This window comes from Corythoichthys intestinalis, chromosome 6 (assembly GCF_030265065.1).
Source record: "Corythoichthys intestinalis isolate RoL2023-P3 chromosome 6, ASM3026506v1, whole genome shotgun sequence".
NCBI classification, from domain to species: Eukaryota; Metazoa; Chordata; class Actinopteri; order Syngnathiformes; family Syngnathidae; genus Corythoichthys; species Corythoichthys intestinalis.
In genome coordinates this window covers 33,508,205-33,529,489 of record NC_080400.1, presented here as the reverse complement: position 1 = coordinate 33,529,489, position 21,285 = coordinate 33,508,205, and the positions used below count along the sequence as shown (strand labels likewise).

Here is a 21,285-nt window from a genome sequence, read left to right as displayed (position 1 = left end):
TAATGTTTTCACATATTACCTGGTGCAATCAAAGAACAATCAATATCTTCAGTTACATTATGATTACTAAAATTTAACAGTGACATTTTTTTATAACTGTATGGAGCACTTTTGGCAATTTGTATCATGTCTTTTGATGCCTGCACTTCATGCCACTTCAGCTCGCAATTCAGTTTGACTTGAAGGTAGTTCGTTAGTGTGTCCAATTATAAATTAAAAAGGTCAATTGATAAAATTAACTTACCGATGCAATCTTTGATTCAGGGAACATTTCTTTTGCTAATTCTGAGAAGTGATCAGCAATAGTTGCAGGCAAATTGTGTTCGGCAACAAATTGGCAGAATAAAATCTGCACTTTCGTCACAGCATAGCTTTTCATTCTGGACACTGTTGTTAATCTTACTTTAAAAAAGTAATTTATTACAGTTACAAATTACTTCTCCCAAAAAGTAATTGAGTTAGTAACTCAGTTGAGTGTAAGAGTAATTAGTGACTTGGCAAAGTAACTGGTGTTACCTTTCATGTTTTTTTCCATTAAAAAAACAAAAAACAAAAACATAGTAACATTTGCTATGTTTGGAAGTCATTTAATGTTGTGAATCGACAGTTACAGTTGTTAAAATTGCTCCCGTTTTTGCATTATTTCCCTTCTGTCTACTTTCGACAAGTGAAAGTTTTAAAACTGTTTTAGATTCAAGTCAAGATTCTGCCTATTTAGATTAATTTTAGATAAAAAGTTACTTAGGTTCGCTAGGAAGGTTCACGACAAAAGAGCCTTTCTGAGAAGTCTACTGCTTTAAGATGGCGGCTGCTTACTAACACCGCAGAGTCTGTCATTTCGCATTTAGTTCTATATGCATGTGATATCTAGCGTAGCATCAAGTGGGCGTATATTGTTGGCTGTCAGCTACAGTCAGGAAGTATTGGAGCCACCTAGCCTAGCTTCGTGTTTGCAACAGCGTCACAACACTCTTCCCTCCTTCCCATTCCCGCTCTTCTCTCTCTGTCTCTGACTTTTCTCGCGTCATTCAACCAACGTAGTAACGCACACCTTTTCGGTGCATTGTCTAGTTTCCGAAACGATAACAAAATCCAAACGGAGAAAAAAAAAATGCAACGCACGAAAAACGTAGATTTTGAACGTACGGCGTACACATTAGAAAATCAGTGCCCACTTGTACAAATTACGCCGAAACTGTACAACTTAACAGGTATGTGTAATGCACAGGACTATTATTATCATTTGTTGCTGTTAATATTACTTTAAAAAAGCAATTAGTTACAGTTACAAATTATTTCTCCCAAAAATTTAGTAACTCAGTTACCTCATTGTAAGAGTAATTAGTTACTCAGCAAAGTAACTGACGTTACTTTTCAGGTTGTACACTTTATTACATTATACATTCTATTTGAAATATATTTGAATAATATGATTTTAATTGCAATCATATTTGATAGAATTGAACTGATTTTTTTAATTCCATTGTGTGTATCGCCACACCCCTTATATAGGGAGTCCGTTGGATCCTCCTCAAAATTGGGTAGACTGTTCATGAGACATATGACATGTAAAGTTATCAAAATGGAGAGTTTTCTTTCACGCATGAGTTTTTATTTCAGCCGGCATTTTTTTGGCAACACGCCATATTCAGTAAATGACTAATAACTGCCTGATCCAAGGTTCAGCCTTTTTCAATCTGGCATGTATGAGCTGTATCCCAGCCTGAATACGACTCCATTGAAATATTACCATTAGGCCTGGCGCCCCCAGCTGGGGAAAGGAAAACTTTTTTTTTTTTTTAACTATACTGGCTCCTCCTCCAAGGGAAAAAAAAACAATTTACCTCAAACCTGCATCAGGGTAGCCTTAAGATATGTGTTCAAGTGCCTGATGAAAAATATTGAAGTTTTGTTAAAGCACAGGGCTCCAAACAGGAAAGTGAAAATGACCGTCGCCATTTTGTCTCACCACAAATTTTGAACAGTCATAACTTGCCAGATATATATAATAGTTGCGCCAAATCTGATGAGAGTCGTACCCTGAAGGGTCCTGTAGTGGTCATTCGCATCAACACTACAGCGCTAACTAGTGGCAACAGAAACTCACTTTTACATATCCTTGTCCAGTTCCTTTCAGGTTGGTCATTGGAATTACAAGACATTTTTGTAATACTGTACAACATTTTAAGGCCCATGTTCATGTCTTTGTTGCCATGACGACCCCCTGTTCAACATTAGAAGGAAGTTGATTTCTTCAGGGACTTCGGGAGCTTAGAGCCACGAAATTTGGCACACTTGGTCAAATTGGCCCAATGAGAAGATTCATTCTGGTTTTGAATAAGGGCGTGGCTGCACAAAAACATGTCAGCCATGCCCACAACACAAGCTGTTCCACACATACACACAAAAAAAGAGGCCAATTTCAAGCACATTAGTTTGTCATGAGATGATGAGACAAGGACTATCTGCAACCACCCTGAGCTGCGTGCCATCCAAGTTGCGCCAAACTGCGAGGGCCTATTCAGACCTGCTTGCAGGGCTAGTTTTTTCTTGAATTTTTCTGTTGGGCTCTTGGTGCTCAAATTACTAAACTAAAAACTAGATTTTGATTCATCCATCTATCCGAAAATTGCATTAGACTACCTGTAAAATTAAGAAAAAAAGGGGAAAAAAAGAAGCTTGTTTTACACTTTTAAACAGATAACTTGACACCCTTTCTAAATGACCATGACTTTAAAACACACAAAAATAAATCCATTTGACTAGTGTGAAAATTATTTACTTTTGTAGTGCAATACATAAAGGTAATCAAACAATTTATTCAGCAATATACTATTGTTAACCTATTTAATGACACAAGACATTTCAAAATATATTTTGACTTCAAATTCTGTCAATGGAGAATATTACAGACTTCCAAAGGCAAAGGCTCCATGTTATTTTATAACAGGATTAAAGGCATTGTGGTTGCATGTGAGAAACAAAACGACAATTATTTGCAAAATACTTTGTATATATTGATAATCAAGTCAAGAGGTATAATCCCTTAAGCAAGTCATATTTCTAATTTAGGGAGGTGTCCCTTTTTTAAATGCAAGTTATGCTTTAGCCACAAAATTAACCCCAGAATAATAACAAGTTTATCTGTATTATTAAGGCTTTCAAATACAGTACATTTTCTGCTATACAGTGGTATGTTATGATAGCAGGGGAATCCGTTGAAACATGCTGGAAAGAGCATATTAGCATTATACAGAGATTGAGCCCTCTCTAAAATTGGTTTTGCCTATCAGGACATTCAGAAGTGTTGCTTTGCCCCTTTGGGTCTCCTTTTGAGCCTCCCGGATGATTTCACTGAGTCGCTCCTCATCCTCACGCCTTATAAGGTAGCCCTTACCGCCATATCCATCCACCACTGTATGATAATCTGCCAAACAGGGAGGTGAAAGTCAGTGTAATACATTTACAGTGAGAGAGATCGAAGCTATCTTCAAGATCAAACAATATACCTGTAAATGCCAGGCCACATGCCACGTTGCTGCCCAAAATGGGAACCTGTTCTCTTGAAATTTGACTCCAACATGCATCATTTCCCACAACAGCAATAACTGGTGTCTGGAAACAGCAGAGAAACACTATTTAAACAACACAGCCCCAATGCAGATGGGGGGTGCCTTTATTGTACAAACATTTGCATTGCTTGCGATAACTGTCACACAACACCACATTTAAACAAGAATTTGACAGATTTTTTTTTTTTTTTTTTTTTTTGCGAACATGAAAGCTGTTGTTTTGAGGAGCTTTGCAGCGTTGATGAGCGGACTCCGGTGGAAAACAAAAGCGCGAACCTTTCGTCGTTAGCATTGAGAGCTTGCTGGCAAAAGCTAACGACAAGCCAACAGCGCAACAATAATTAAATCGTTTTACTCTATCCTGTAGAAATTCTATAACTGACTTTTTGCTGTAACTTTGTAACGTAATCCTTTACATTTTTTAGTTCTACAATGACCCTATAGTTACTGTACGAGCCTTACACAACATTTTTGTTACATTATACAAGTGAAAAGTCTCGCCCTGCAGCATCGTGGCACGTAAGTGTCATTTCACAGACGTCTCTGCTGCTCTCTGTGAGAGCACTTGTCGCAACCCAATGTGAGTACCGACAGGATGCAAGTGGCGCATGTGCAGCACATGTTCAAGTCAAACACACATGCGCAAGGTTTATGGCAGGCGACCGACGTGATTCGCGCATGCTTAAGTCTTTCAATGGAAGCATACTGTAAGTGTAATTTTTTTTTTTTTTTTTTTTTTTTTTTTTTTTACATTCAGTGTTTTTATCGCTTATTGATTTCTTTAACGGTTACATAGGAGAGAATCTCTTTGTTTGGTAAAAGCTTACTAAAGTTAAATTGGTGAAGATATTATTTAGACAAAAAAAGCAGGCTAATGATCAAGAAAGCATTCTAATTTTTAACTGTTATATATATATATATATATATATATATATTAAGGTAGTGATGCACGATAATGCAGACCGATAACCAAAATCACCTCCTCCTTCCAGCCGATAACTGATAATGTCAAGCCGATAACTCTATTGAAAAGATATACGTATATACAAATTATAAAAAAAGAGGAAATGTTACTGTGCAAAAATACGATTTATCGCTACTTTTTCTACATCAAATGAACGTAAGTAGAACGCAAGTAGTAAATTCCAACGTCGAATCATTGTATATTAATTAATATTCATAATGCTTACAAATTAATTACTTAATTGCACAAAAAATACCTTTAGGAGGGGTAGGGGTGCCGGCCCAGAATTCGACAAAACTGTGTCGGTTGCACACATTTGAAGGCTAAATAAAGTATAAAATTATCAGATTGCATTATCGGTTGAATTTTTAAAAATCTCTATTATCGGTGTGACGTCATAATTGCCATTATCGGCCGATAATTATCGATAACCAATATTATTAAGTGTGTAACGGTACCAGAGGTTGCGCTAGACTTTTTCGTTGTCTGTCATTTTGACTGACAGGGTCATAAAAATCCGGTCATAATCTATTTTTACCCGTCACTTAAATTTTTAAAATGACTATATCTTGATTCAGTCACTATATGTATATACACAATAATACAATAATACTTTATAATATAAAGTAACTAACATTAGTGCAGTCATGGATTACAGTAATATTATATAATTCCATTATATATATATATATATATATATATATATTTTTTTTTATTTTTTATTTTTTTAATATATATTATTATTATTATTAAATAAAAATGCACGTTGATACGACGCACATAAAGGAAACTTACATTTTTAAAAAAATCGTTAGAAAGTTGTATGGACTTACAATCCGCAAGCTTGTTGTTTCCTGTTGTCTTCCGAAATACACCTGGGTGATGGCGCGTCAAGTGTTCGTTCATTGCTGACGTGCTACCGTGGTATGCGAGCTCAGCTTAGCAAAAAGAGTACACACAGTGGTGGCACCCTCCATATTTTCCTTGAAATAATTTCAGGCTCTGGCTAGTCTGGTCCGCTTTTTTGGCTTAATGCCGCTTTCACCGTGTTACCAATTCTGCCCTTCTTTGTTTTCAACTGCTCGCCACAGTGAGGAGTGAACCGGCGATTCACTTGATTCATTGTCATCCTTCATCCTCCACTGCATCAGTCCCTCTTTTTTCACCTCTTTTATCAACACCATCGTCGTTTTGGGGCTTTTTGAAGAAACTTCGGACACTCAGTTGCCTTGACATTTTTCCGAGTAAGGCCAACGACGTCATGCATCAAGAGAGACAATAGCTAATTAATATGCTCACTTGCCACCCTGTGGTCTGGGGTGTGAATTGCAACCTGTCAAAATGACAGATGGACTTCAGTTTTTTCCGTCACCGTTTTAAAAAACCGGTCAACGACGGAAAATATTCGGTTAACGCGACCCCTGACGGTACATGTACTTGTATTGAACCGTTTCGGTACGTGGTGCTCGGTTCAGAACAGAAGCGTACCAAACGAGTTTCTGACGAAATGTAACCCTTACTTTTCGAGGCTGTGAGTCGATCGGGTTACAGTTTCTTTGTGTAAATTATATTTACTCTGTCTTCTCTACTATAATGAGGACCAACACAGTAGGACAGTATAACCCAGAAAAGTCAACGGCACGACAACGTGGCCGCCGCGAGAACGCAGTGAAACGCAGGCGTTAAAGTCAATCAGCCAATACACACCAGTTGCAGTGCGGCCGCATGTTAGACGCGTCCCTGAAGCAGCTCAACACGACGCACGCGAAAAAAACGGCAGAGTTTATCATTTGACGCGAGACGCTCCTGCGTCAATACTACTACCGGTAGCTAGGATCGGGCAGACCGGAAGTCACCAGTGTAAAAATACGGTGGATCTGGTCGATTTTCAAACTAATATGCAATCGTAACCCATTTTTTGAGTCCATCAGATCTCTTGAGTGGTAGATCGGGGCACAGTTGACTTGTCTTTGTTGATATACTGCTGTCTTCTCTGCTATAATAATAACCAACACAGCCCCGTGTTCAATACAAAACCCTCCTACCACAACAAAACAATTAGGAACTAATATTCACATAGGAACTAAAGTTATACAACATAAAATATAGAAAATAAATGAATACTACATCACATTTGTAAAATTTTAAACACATAATAAAATAAATAATAGCCCATTTAAATAAAATAAATTGAAATGAGCTAAAACACCTGTAATTAAATAATAAGAATAATAGACAGATCCTGCTTACACAATTAAATTCATTAATTTCTGTGTGGCGCTTTAACTTGAGAAAATCCACCAATAAAGCTTTTGAAAAGCGTTCATTAAAAAAAAAAAAAAAAAAAAAAAAAAGATTCATTGAGGCATATCATTTGTAAAATACATGTTAAAATCTTTGTCATTGGGATTGGTTTTCTCTTAAGCACAGAACTTTTTTCTTCTTTCAGAAAGAAAGCTGACCAATACGCGGGGTCTGAAAGGCAAATTGTTGTTGGATTATCTTTAAATACACGTTACTTTTTGAGCAGAATATAATACTAATAATATAATAATAATAATTAAAAAAAAAAAACACTTTTCACATACAGAAAAGAAAATGACGGTTATCTCACCAGCCGGCTTAACCAATGAGGTTTCCTGTATTTTTATAATCAGTGAGTTGGCAACCCTAGCAGCAGGTAATGTTACTTTTTACATTGACTGACGCTGGGCTGCTACTGAGATGTGTTAACACCCCAGTGATGGCGGCCACCACTAGAGAGCGACACCCACAAATCTCTACTCAGATTACTCTATATCTGTAAATGCGTATGTCGCATGAATTATTGATAATATATTAAGTGCTCAGAGTGTTGACGCGAGGTCTCGGAGCTAGTGGTAGTGAGCGATGTAAACAGACGTTTTTGACAAGTCAACAGGCACAGGTGTTACATGTAAGCATGCCATATCTGGTGTAACTCCTGGGTAAGAATACCTGCGGTCACAAGTTTTGAGACTTTTCACCATTGAACTGAATGAGAAAGAGTCTAAAACCTTTTGAACAAGGGTGTACACATAATACTATGTGCCATCATTAGCTGTCTCATAGACATGTACAGGTAGGGTAGCTGATCCTTGGAAAACCTTTACAGCGTAGCAACACCCTGAGTCCAAAGTTTCCCACATGTTGATAACTCACTGCTTTTACAAAAATAAGCCTCATGTTAACTGTTATTTTAACATGAATCTATGTCTCTTATTTTGATTTTATAATCACAAAATGGGTTGGAAAACCTACTAACTTATAGTGACCAAATAACTTACATTTGCAATATTGACTGTTGGCTGGAAGTGAACTGCTTTCTTTTTAAAGCCATATTGTAAGTGTAAGCAGTGCATGCAATGGCAAAAAAATCAGATTAGGAGCCCGGGTGCAAGAATTATGACCAGGGCTTTGTCAGTTATTCCTGATCATTGTTTTCAGCGATCTACTGATACGGACTGGAAAGGTCCAACATTAACAAGACTGCAAGTGCCTGAAACAGCCACACAGAACGATGGAACCCCACCAAATTTTATTGTGGGTAACAAATATTTGTCTTGCAATGCCATGTTCTTCATCCCCATGCATACCTCCCACGGTTTTGTCCAAATAATTACTTCTTGTTCTTTTTTTTACCAAATAACTCAATTGTAGTTTCATCAATCCATAATACACTATTTCAAAATGAAGCTGGCTTGTCCTAATAGGCTTTGGCATACCTCATGCAGAAAAGGCTTCTTCAACATTACTTTCCTATACAGTACTGTATATCGTTGTGCAAAATTTGCTGAGTAGTTGAACAATTACACCATCTGCAGAACTCTTATGTTTGTTTTGGCCCTTTGGGGGTGGTTTGTGGAGGAGTTTGACTGTTCCCCCTAATCCTTTTCTTCCTCATTTTTCTTGCTCTGCCACTCTCAGGTTTCCAATTTCTTCACTATATTCCTCAAAGTGAAAACTGGCAACTGACATCTCTGAGCTAGCACTTTGTGACCTTCCCATAAACCATGATGCTGAACAATCTTTATTCTTAGGTCATTTGAGACTTGTTTTGAGGCTCTTATAATGGCGGCCAAACGTTTTCATACCACTCTAAGTCTAAGTGCGCCTTCAGGCTGCTTTACACCCTGACACAAATGCAGCTTTCTCATTTAATTCACCATCAAGCAGTTCCATAAAGCTACAGAACACCAGTCCTTTAAATACAGTACATCATCTCTCACATGTTTAGGTGTTTGATGTTAGTTGGGCTATGAGTAGGTGAGACACAACTGGCTGCGAGCAACGACACAGCTTAGCTGGTAGCCAACACATGCAACTGCGGCTTGTGCAGCAACAGCTAGATGCACTGTGGTCCACTCCAGTTCTATCGAGGGTCCGGTGAATTTGTAGCGTTACTTCAGCAGCTGAAAAATCACAACCTCCATCACCTAAATACATCTCCATTAGCTTCATATGTATTTTATGTAATGTGGGCTTTGTGTAGCAATGCACGGCGTAGCAGACGGTCAGCTATGAGCAGCGCCGGCCGGCAGTGGATGCGTACATTCAGCTACGATAATGGCAAGGGCCTGGTAAATTTTAAGCAAATTGCAGCCGACAGTATGCGTTTACCGACATCAACTGCTGCACGAGCCGCCGCTGGCATGCGGGCTTCCAGGGCTGCTGCTTGTCGCCGGCCGTCTGTTTCACTCTCACAGATCCCCGCTAACAAGAGAGATGGTAACAAGTAGTCGTATGGCACTTGTCTGAGCTGTGCATGGTTAGAGACCTGATGGCCTTATCTTTACCCATTTTGAAACCTTATTAAATATAGTTGGCATTTTTTTAATTTATAAATTCAAATTTGGTGAGCTTGTTAACAGCACTCCTTTCTTTGACCCAAGCAATTAATTTCTAAATGTCGACTTCCACTGGAGTGTCCCTTTAAAGCAAAGTATTTTGTAGTTGATACGTTTTACAGTGGTTACCCTCTCCTTACCCCTATGACAAGTTATTTTGTTTATTTTACAAATAATAAACTAGATGCATAATCATAAAGTTGTGACTTAAATTCACTACTTCAGTTGCCTGTACAACATCTTCATAAAAGGTTAAAGGGATAGAAGTACCATGGACACTAATAACACACATATGTACCTTATGTCTGGTGAAAGTGTCGAACTCAGCAACACTGTATCCTAGAGAACCATCACCATAGACAATCCACACCTAAAAAGTGCAGAGTGTCCTATTCCATTATTGAAGTGTCAAGTGCAAGTGGATCTTTTTTCTGAAAAGCTTGCATCAGCACAGCACCTCTGATTCAGGCCGGCAAAGTTTTGCACCTAGCGCAAATCCTCCTCCGACACCCAGCGTCCCAAACGCACCTGTCGAGAATCATCATTTACAAAATTTACATTTGTAATGATTTTTTCATGCCAAATGATTTTTTCCATGCCATTTAAGTTGCAAAGACACAGAATGGACCTGGATCGAGCCAGCGCAGTGGTCCACGCGGCCTCATGATGTAAGCAGCGCTTCCTACGAAATCCCCGCCGTCCGCTACAATGATACTGTTTTCTGACATCTGCTCGTCCAACATGTGTAGAACTTTAAGGGGGTTAAGGTGATGCTCTGTCTTCTCATTGGCTTTAGCTCTGAAGATGAAGAGGACCATAATTCTCTTTGTTTTATCTAATGTTCGCTTGCTCACACACTGAACTCATTTTCCATTTCTAAACACAAATGTGAACACGTTTTCTTTAAATAACATGAATAATTTTATTATTTGCACATCGAATCAATTGCCACTGGACTGTTTTGGTTATCTTGGACAACATTGTGTCTTATCTGAGCATGCTTCTTCAGTTCATGCAAAGGCAATCAGGGCAGATCTAAAGTCAGGGCAGCTCTAGCCTAAAGATTGCATGAACTGATGAAGCCTGCTCATGTGAGAGAGTCTAAGAAAGGGCTATATACAGTCGGTTTAGTTAGGATGGCTACAGCGTTCCTAAGCCTCTACTAAATATAAAATAGAAAACAGATTTTACACAGCTTCCTCACCTATTTATATTTTCTTTGGTCACATCTCCTGCTTTGAGACTTTGAGGCCATTCTTCTGGACAGTGATGGCCCTTTAAGCCCTTGGAAAGTCGTACCAAAAAGGAACCAGCATCACCTATATAAAAGATGAAAATTTTAGCCTTTAAAAAGGTGGCCTATAAAAAATAAAACACTTTTTGGTATGTCTGTTAAAACTATCAATTGACCTTCAATTAAAATAAATATGGTTGTACTTCTATACTTACAAATGTTGCTACAAATGCAATTTTCAGGTTACGACACACCTCAATGGGAAAATGTTGTCTATTGTACGATAGAATACGAATTTACTTCCTGCTTTCTGCTTTCAAATGTGACGCTATAGGATCCTGCTGGCCTATTGGTCATAATATTTCCCATCATGCTTCTGGGATAGGATTCTGCTCTCCTATTGGCCTATTGATGATGACGTTTCAATTTGGGCGTTACAGTATGATGGGACAGGCGCAATGGTGTTGATGTTATAGCAGGTCAACATCTTAGCCCAAAAAAAGCACACATCCCTTTCCGTTTTTGTGTCACAAAGAGTTTTTATGAACCCCACACACAGTTCATTACATTAGTAGCATATTAGAGCACAGCTCTAAACGTAGATAGGCGATAGGCACCACTTATCTTGTGAATAAGGACATTGCCTCACTCGAAAGGTAAGATTTTTGTTTGATTTTTATGTTCTATCGTCTACTTAATTACAGGTATTAACGGTTAGATTAGCTAAGGTATATGGAATGATTCAAATGTGTCTGGCTTTTGTTATATTCCGAATTTACCCCGATTATAAAATTTAATATGGGGTTACAGTAGTGCTTGGAACCGATTAGGGCATTTACATGGAAAATGTGTCTCTACTTTCGAACTACTTCCAGAACCAATTGATGTCGTAAATAGAAGTACCACTGTACCGTAATTTTTGGACTATCGCACACACATAAGTCGCGTCCACCAAATTTTATAAGACAATTGTAGTTGGTTAAATATTAGCCACACTGGACTATTAGACACAGTTGACCATAGTGTCTTATGGGATGTTTACACCAAAATGCATGCAGCTCATTAGATTGTAATAATAAATAAGCCACAGGAATCAAAGAGGGTGAAAAAAGTAGTGGTTTATAGTTCCAAAATCCCGGTCATAGTAACGTTTAAGTATAAAAAACAATGTATATATTTATACAAAAAATATAAATCAATAAAACTACAGGGGAAAAAAAATTTCTTTCACGTCTGGCATGCTTAAATTTCATCAAATTGGCAATTTTTACATATAAAAGAACATTAACCATGTGAAAATGCTGGTAAAGATTTTAGAATTGCAGCATGATCCAGCGATGAAATTGAGTAAACTAATTTTAAATACGAACATTTTGAAGGTTGATCAAAATCCCTCCATGGATTATGTGATTTTCTGAGTATAAACTGCTACTTTTTCACCCCGCTTTAAACCCAGTGCGGCTTAAATGTGTATTTTAACATGCTAATGAGCTGGATGTCTTTTTGTGTGAATATCTCTGCGGTTTATAATCCAGTATGGTTTACATATGGACATACTATTTTCTTGTAAATTTGGTGGGTGCAGCTTAGTCGGGCGCGTCATACAATCCAAAGAAGTAACGGATTTTTGGGGTGCCGAGTCAAGAAACAGAATGCTACTAAAAATGATTGAACACACCTTGAATAGCTACAGTTGGTTTCCAAAACATATCAGAGTTTTTGAGCAGCTGCCTCTTGTCTCTGTTGACAGCAATGATCTTGCTACGTCTGTTCAAAACTTTGCCGTAGCCCAAACGGAAATCACACACTGTGCCTGCCAAAACAATTGGAATGTTTTCAAAACAATGCACCTCAGAACTTGTTCTTTTCCTCATTTATTTGTTGAATAAACAAAATGTTTCCACCAACTAGCTTAAACATGGCAGGTTGCATCAAGTTCTAAGGCCACAAGGCAAGCTTGAACTTGTCTTCCTAATAGAGCCTTATCATCCGGCATTACAGGAAAGAGCAAGGTCCAAATAAATATGACTAATCATTTGACAAGCTTTTGTGGAATAAATATTACATTATTTATCAAAAGAATAAACAATTTCAGCAATACTTACGGTACACACTGTGCAGTAAATACACTTGTATTTACTTGTATGAATTATTTTTTCCTTCCAACAGAATCTGAGGCTCATTCAGTTCAACTACCCATATTCTTGTCAAATGTAGGATAAAGTGAAATGTATTCAATGGGTGAAAATGAAACAAGGAAGTGGTAAAAGCCTTGCTGTTAGAGACTATACAGACAAGCTCTAAATTTAGAGCACGAGCTGTTCATGTATTGTGAAATAATGTGAATAACCTACAGAAAGGGATTCCCCCCCCATAAAATGTGAAAAACAAAATGTCTTTACAAAGCTTTTCAGATGTCTTACTCATCCATGTAATTTACTCATTCAACCAATACAACTCCACTTCAAATTGCAATTTTATATGAACTATAAAATGGGAAAATAAATATTTCTACTGGGAGGATTCATTGTCTGACCTGCAAGGACCACAACATCAGCCACCTTCAGAGCATCACGTCTGTTTTGTCTAATGTGGATAGGGCTGTCTTTACCAAGCATGCCTCGGGACATGCCTCCTAGGAAGCAAGGGATGCCCAAGTCCTCCAAAGCACTCCTGTAAAGCCATTGAAGAAGAAAAAAGTTGATTTTTCTCTTTTTGCAGGTTTTATTCTCTTAATGAACAGGAAATGATGACACACAATACAGAAACAAAAAGAAAGCAATGATCACCTGTGATGAATACATTTGTTAAGGAAAGAATAATTAAAAGCTGGCACCACGCAGGTGCCCCCAAGCAGATCTGCCCTGAACTTTCGAGATCTTACATTTTACATCTGTTGTTATGCCAGGCGGCAGCCTTGTGCCCCTACATGAGAAACAGCGGAAAAACACTCAACCTTGCCTCAGAGAAGAACCTGAGAGCTGTGAATCTTATTGGGTACAACATTACTTGTATATAAAAATGAATGTACCCAGTACAATGAACAAACATATGGTAACAATTTAACATCTCTACACCATCAAATGCATTAGATGGGAAGTAGGTGTAAGTTATTCTAACTTTCGGACTACAGGACATACCTAACTATATGCCATATTCACCATATCTCATAAGAAATCCATATACAAATATTTAAATAATATATATGTCGCACTGGGCTACAAGCTGCAGGTGTACAAGTTGTATTGTGGAATATTTACACAAAAAGCAAAGCACATTCGCTGTTAAAAATCCACATAAAAAATGCATTGGAACTGGTGGAAAAAAGTAGCATTTTTTGGTCTGAAAATTACAGTACTTTTACTAAGTACATCTACCAAAATACAAATTTGTATAGCATAAAAAAGGAGAAAACGTTGGCTGAACACATCTTTACCTGATCTCCTCAACTGGTGTTGGTGGTAGAGTGGCTTGGCTCCCAAGAAGGATTACAGGCTTCTTGGCTCGGCTCACCAGCTCAATACACTTTTGAACCTAGTGTACATGCCAAAAAACATTCCCCACACTGTATACCACATAGTTTAGTACTCGATAAACAAGGTCACATGGTTTAAAAACGGGGCGAGGCACCACAAAGCTACATGCCTAGTATTAACGTACCTGATCATCTGTGGCTTGTGGGATGTCAACAAGAAGAGGTGAAACATCCCTTCTCTCCCAGGCACCAGCAAAAATGTTCATGAGGTGATTGTTAAGGTACCTAGCAGGAATAAATTATGTTTCATACCTCATACACAAATAATTTGATACATAACAATATGCTTATTTTTGGTGGCTATAATTTGTAATAGAGTAGTGAAGTTCTTTATTATTTCAAAGATGGTTAGAAAATGCATGCATTTGATTCCATCCAATATGATATTCTCATAAACTTTTATATAAATAGATGTTTCCATGTAAAAACATTTCTCCTCTCATTATGCTACAATAAGCGGATCAAAATTCCCGAACTAAATTATTTACTCTTTAAAAAAACAAAAACAAACAACAACAAAAAACATACCAGGAGACAATTTTGCCCATCAGGCCTTTGGGAGGGTTTTTAACTGCAAACTCTCTGGACACCAGATGGAAAGGGTACAGAGTGTCGATAGGGAACTCTATGAAAACAGGCCCAGGGGTTCCAGACTGGGCGACAGCCAGCGCCTTTCTGACAACAGGTATGATTTCTCTAACTGTTCTGATAGAGGCACAGAACTTACACAGAGGCTTGAAAAGAGACATTTGATCAATGTCTTGCAGCGCTCCTCTGCCCTGGGTGCACAACAAGAAATCACAGCACTCCATTGGTTTGGACATTTATAACACTTACCGTATTTTTCGGACTATAAGTCGCAGTTTCTTTCATAGTTTGGCTGGGGGTGCAACTTATACTTAGGAGCGACTTATGTGTGAAATTATTAACACATTATGATATCATTTCACGTGTTATTTTGGTGTTTTGGAGTAGAGCTGTCCCAACTAGTCGACATAGTCAACGTCATCGATGACGTCGACATAGTCGACGTCATCGATGACGTAAATCCGTCGACGAGCACAACATCCCGTCGACGGTTAATGAAGGGTTAAAAAAATATATGCGTGGAAAGTTAGAATGTCGGATGCTCTGTTTGCAAGCGAGGAAAGCGGCACAAAGCGTAAAAAAGCGCACCAGAGTGTCCAAAACATTGACTTATTTCAAAGAAACAAAGGAGAGTACACTCTTCTGTCCTGTCTCTTCAATGCCAAGCTTGGCTGCACGTCGGCCGTGAATAAACACCTCAAGCGCCTTCACCCAGTTTGTAATTTTGTTTTTTTGTTTTTTCATTTTTTTGTACACCAGAGGGTGCTGTCGCCTTACTAAATAATAATGTTTCACTGACAATGGGCCTATAAGTGCTATTAGTATTGTTCTTAATGCTAATTGAAAGGTTTATTTCATGTTATAGTTTATTTTATGGTATAGAAAATTATATAAGGTTAAAAGGTCATAAATATATACAGCATATACAGTGATTGCACTCAAGGGAGAGATTGTCAATGATAAGATAATAAATTAAGGTAAAGGCAATTCATATAGTCAATTCATTGATATATAAATGAGGTTTAAAAGGAAAAAGGTGGAAAGTTTTTGTTAATTTCTAATTGTGTTGCTTTATTTGTGTGCACCGTAGCTCTTACAGTGTGTTTACATCAAGGATGGAATAAAAGTTGTAAACCATCAGTTTAAGAGACCATCTTTTCAATCGGGATGCTACACTAGTTAATTATATCAGCATTTGAACTCATTGTTTATTTGTGATTTATTATTGTTATTTACGTGTTTATTTGTACTTTAATAAATAATTTGAGTGTTCCAATATGTTTTTTGTGAATTGATAAGCGCCAACAAAAATTTCATTGCTAGATTAGTACAAAAATAATAATAATAATAATTTTTTTAAATTATTAGATTAGTCGACTAATCGTAAAAATAGTCGGCTGACTAATCGGGAGAAAATTAGTCGTTTGGGACAGCCCTATTTTGGAGTGACACTGATGGTTTGGTAAACTTGTTAGCATGTTCTATAGTTATCTCAATAACTTAATAGCTATGGCCACGTTTGCGTTCTGCCTTTGGCAATGTGTGTTCAATTGTATTATTGACTTTTTTATATTGAAATGCATGCTTTTAGTTTGTGGCGCTTTCACGCCCACGAGGGGGCGGACTTGCACTTGTTTACGGGAAGAAGAGCGCTCACATGCCAGAAGAAGATCGACAGCTACGTAGCTCTGACTGAGTGGGCGAGTTAGCGAGAGAGAAACACTGCTGCGAACCTCCGTTCATTGTTTATGCTTGTAAAATATCTCTACTGTGTGTATCATCTTTTCTGTTGTTGTTGTTGTTGTGTGTTTTCCAACCGCGATCGGACACTTAGAGCCAGTTGTGTGGTTGTTTGAACGATGTGCTAATGCTAGCGAACACATGCTAACCGTTTGTGTCATGTCATTGCCTTAAAAGCACCTAATTATCATCTTACGTCGATGTGAACCTGTTTGGTATCAAGGACAAAATTGATTCAGCAAATTATATGGACATCCAGCATCGTCATTTGGGAGTTTAGCACGCTGAATAGCCAGGACCGAGCCGTAGCGTCCTGTTGAGGACAGTATATTCGCATTTCGTTGTTCATGCACTGTACACTGTACACTTATTCAGCATGTTGTTTCTCTATTGTATTTTTATATTAAATTGCCTTTCAAGATGACATGTCCGTTCTATGTGTTGGATTTTATCAAGTAAATTTCCCCCAAAAATGCGACTTATACTCCGGTGCGACTTGTATATGTTTTTTTTCTCTTCGTTGGGCATTTTATGTCTGGTGCGACTTATACTCAGGTGCGACTTGCAGTCCGAAAAATACGGTATTAGATTTTTTCAAAACATAGTGTCTGACTACCTGAAGAAGTGTACCGGCAGCCCCTCCCATGAGCAACAAAGGTGATTCCGCCATTTGAGCGTTCTTAACTGCTGTCACAGTGTTAGTGAGACCCGGACCAGCAGTCACTGCAGCTACACCAACGGTACCTGATAAAAAGAAAAAGGACATATCATTAAGGACACTCATATTTACTAGTTTTGTCACGATACTTGGTCTTCTACTTGATACTGACACCAGGGGTCGCGTTAACCGAATATTTTCCGTCGTTGACCGGTTTTTTAAAACGGTGACGGAAAAAAATGAAGTCCATCCGTCATTTTGACAGGTTGCAATTCACACCCCAGACCACAGGGCGGCGAGTGAGCATATTAATTAGCTATTGTCTCTCTTGATGCATGACGTCGTTGGCCTTACTTGGAAAAATGTCAAGGCAACTGAGTGTCCGAAGTTTCTTCAAAAAGCCCCAAAACGACGATGGTGTTGATAAAAGAGGTGAAAAAAGAGGGACTGATGCAGTGGAGGATGAAGGACAGCCTCTGCAGCAATCCCACTTGAGACATTTGATTATGCACAAGCGGGCACGCAATGGCGTACTGCACGCAGGCTATTTTTAGACCGTGACGTCGCATCGTAAAGCGGAAGTAAAGCCGAAGTGGGACATTATAGACCCACCCTCGCATAGACCCAACGTAAAAAGTGCTACTTTTCTCCGTTAATCTTTCAAAAACGAACATGCCGATCACGCATTGCTTTTTTGGAACTTGTAGAAACGACTCTAGACATTACGACACATGAAGGATGTTTTCGTCATATGTTTCCGGAACCAAAAACTAGGGAGGAAAAAATGTGAAGACCGAATCAACTTGCGCGGACTTTAACACCAGCTCGGCGAATCCATTCACGTTTCATATGCAGTAAACATTATGTTGGGTTGGCATGGTCTTTCAGAGGACAAAGAGGTAAGCCATTTTTATATTTTTAACTTATTTTTTTAGCGTAACGTTGTGCCGTACTGCTTCTGTCTGACAATGAATGACCTGAAAAGAATTACAATGGTATTTGACTGCCACTGTTACCGTTTCTGTTATATATATAAAAAACAAATTTAGTAAGGGGGAAGTGTAAATAAATTATAGGATTAAGATATGTTATCAATGAAAAAAATACAAGTGTTCGTTGGCTGTCACTGAGTAGCATTTGCGATCGCTACACAAAGCTAACTAAATTACCCCCAAGAACGGTAAGAGACGTAGGACAACCAGAGGATATATAAGAAAGACAGGGCTGATGGTAAAGGATAGCTTGTTGAAACAGGAGAATGTCATTGTCAGTCGCGTCGATAAAAAAGCTAAAGCTTCGCTTAGGTCGGCTCGTAGCCTACCTACTGGGGCCACAGTCAGCTGTTTTTGTCACTGCGGAGAAAAAGTTACATATTCATCTGCTTGATGTGTGATGGCACGGTGTGGATTCTCTGTTGAGCTTGTTCGGACAGAATATTAATTAAAAATGAATGAAAACTAAATACTAGTGAATATGTCATTATTATCATTTTAAAATTTTAAGTGACAGGTAAAAATAGATTATGACCGGAATTTTATGACCCTGTCAGTCAAAATGACAGACAACGAAAAAGTCTAGCGCAACCTCTGACTGACACTCAAAAAAATACACAATACACCATTTGCGATACCACATAAAGAAAAACTAGGGATGTCTTTGATCCTATTATGTGATTGGAAATCCGGCCAATCAGGCCATTTTTTAGAGGATCAGAAGAGGGTGAAAAGAATTGTGTCTGAATTTCTAAAAGATTATATTTTAATTTTTTTATTTTTAAGGGCTAAAATGTAACAAAATAATTGCCAAAAGAAACCAAAATATATACATTTTATACACCACAATAGGGGTGTGACAAAATATTGAAATAGTGATATGTCGTGATACTTTGCATATCAAAAGGTTATCAATACGCTCATGCCCAGGATCAAGATATCGTTTTAAAAAGTGTGTCAATTTAAAAAAATAAAATAGGACTCATCAAGTTGCTACCAAAGTCTTCCACCATAATAGTGTCTCAGTTAACTCTATGGTTGACATTGACGGCGTTCAACGCCCAATCTGTAAAGACTGGGAAGGGCGAATGAACGGTTGTGAACCAATTCATCGTGATTATCTGTTTATCCATTTTGAATAACCCTGCGTATCCACTACATACTGTATTCTGTGATACCTGAAAGTCGTGCCACAGCATCAGCAGCAAAGACAGCTGTGGCTTCGTGCCTTGTATCCACAATCCGAATACCCACTTTCTCACAGGCCACCAGGATGGGCGAGATGTGTCCACCGACCAGAGTGAAGACATATTTGATCCCGTGGGCGCGCAGGACCTCTGCCACACTTTCACCGCCATGTCGAGGGCTGTTTATCTCAGTCTGTAGGACATTAAAAAATGTATTTTTATTATCATTATTATTATTATTATTTATTACAACCAGGGGAAAGTGGAGGTTAGTGATTTGATTCTAAAAAGTCACCCATCAAACAACATTTTTCAAAATAACAGCCACATTGTTTGGGCACACAATGAATGATACATTTTATGCAATGCCCTAACAGCCTGGGCGAGATAGTGACCTTTGTGCTAGAAAGGCATAGTACAAGGTGTAAGGTAACATGCCTCTTATCGCTCTTCAAATGGGATGACCGTTCAGATATGGTATGTCAGGATTTACTTCACTAAAATCAAAATGGTGTTTAATCCTCTTCCTGCCGTATATAGTTAACCTAGAAAGAAATGCAGTCAGTGACTTCATAGGCTCGTGAACTCACCTTGTGGAACAACTGGTACAGCAAACCAAGTTTATAGGCAGCAAACATCAGTCCACTTAAAGCAAAACATGCATAAAATCCAAGAAGGGCCCCAAATGGCTCCATACTTTAAAGATGAAATGATGACGGTAAAGGAAAATTATGCTCAATTTAACAAAACATTGAACTTCTCAGCTCATCAATGACAACGTAGGCTAAGCTAAGTTGCTCAGGAACCGCTGCAAGCAAGTGCAACAAGCTAAAGGTCCAGGCATGCCAGTGTATTCACTGTGGAGTTAGCGAATCCGACATTACTTGGGAATTATTAAAGTAAAGCCACTACAGTCGATTCTTAAAATAATGGAGATGTCGACAGTGTCTCATCCATTCATGTATTTACTGAAAGGCTAGTTCGGTGTACTAAGTAAATTGTGAATTTGCCTTCAAAACAAAATTCTGATAATGAACAATATGCGTAAAATAATCATTATAAACCAAGCGTCTCAGTTGTAATAGCTTTTGGAAATATCAAATCAGTATAAATTACTTTTTGCATTAGTATTCGATCGGTTCCATTAACACAGAAAACACCAGAGTTTTACTTTGACATGAAAGACACCTTATTCCGTTACGCCTTATTTGTGAATCCCACATGAGTGCGGCTAGGAAGTAGTCACCAAAATCGTTGAAAAACAAAAAAGGCTTTACTAGTTTGGACGGGAGCATACGGCATCATAATGTCTGATAATATTATTTTACAACAAAAATAATAATACTTAGATTAAAATTATAATTATTATTAATGATAATGAATAGACACGTTCTTCAGTAAAAGTTCAAAATTCAATCTTAGGAATGATTTATTGCATTGAGTGACCCACATTAACGTACCACCATATGTAAATGTACATACATATCATGAAAAAAATAAAATAAAAACATTACTGTATAGTGCAGTATTTCAATTGCAGTGTCTACAATATCCTGCAGGGAGAAGTGTTGTACTGCAATTCAATTTTAGAACGTATTTATTTTGACTAAGATTATTTCAGTTTTATAATAATTTATTTACATTATCACCATCTGCATTTATACCTTTGGAGTATAAAGAATCTCTCCATGATTATTTCTTTGAGGTTTTTGTTTGTTTGTTTGTTTGTTTGTTTTAAATAAGTGATTGTACATCTCATTCCCCCACTTCTGCTGTGTGGTTCATTGTATGATTGTTACTGTTGTCACAAAACAGAAGAAGACAAAGCTCACGTTTTACAAATTCAGTGGCTTTAACAGCTAGGATCAAATTAAGGTGTGCATAATTTATAGGTGTGAGTAATTAAGTGTTTTTTTCTTTTCTTTTGCTTTTCTGTTTTAAAAAAAAAGT

At 37.9% G+C, this 21,285-nt stretch overlaps 1 protein-coding gene across 2 annotated transcripts; it reads right to left on the bottom strand.

Annotated features, from left to right (window-relative positions):
* Positions 1-97: 97 nt before the first annotated feature.
* Positions 98-20,351, bottom strand: ilvbl (ilvB (bacterial acetolactate synthase)-like). Of its 2 annotated transcripts, XM_057839667.1 has the most exons (14): positions 19,926-20,344; positions 19,327-19,528; positions 17,115-17,242; positions 14,699-14,949; positions 14,296-14,395; positions 14,072-14,169; positions 13,172-13,308; positions 12,314-12,448; positions 10,606-10,720; positions 10,030-10,199; positions 9,859-9,929; positions 9,700-9,771; positions 3,510-3,615; positions 98-3,427 (listed from the first exon to the last, which is right to left on the bottom strand). In XM_057839667.1, exons 1-14 carry the CDS (start codon positions 20,028-20,030, stop codon positions 3,249-3,251), a joined length of 1,869 nt encoding a protein of 622 aa, XP_057695650.1. In that variant the 5' UTR covers positions 20,031-20,344; the 3' UTR covers positions 98-3,248. The 2 variants fall into 2 exon arrangements, with proteins under 2 accessions (XP_057695650.1, XP_057695651.1); XM_057839668.1 differs by lacking the exons at positions 98-3,427; positions 3,510-3,615 and adding an exon at positions 3,622-9,267 and having other exon boundaries at positions 19,926-20,351.
* Positions 20,352-21,285: the final 934 nt, after the last annotated feature.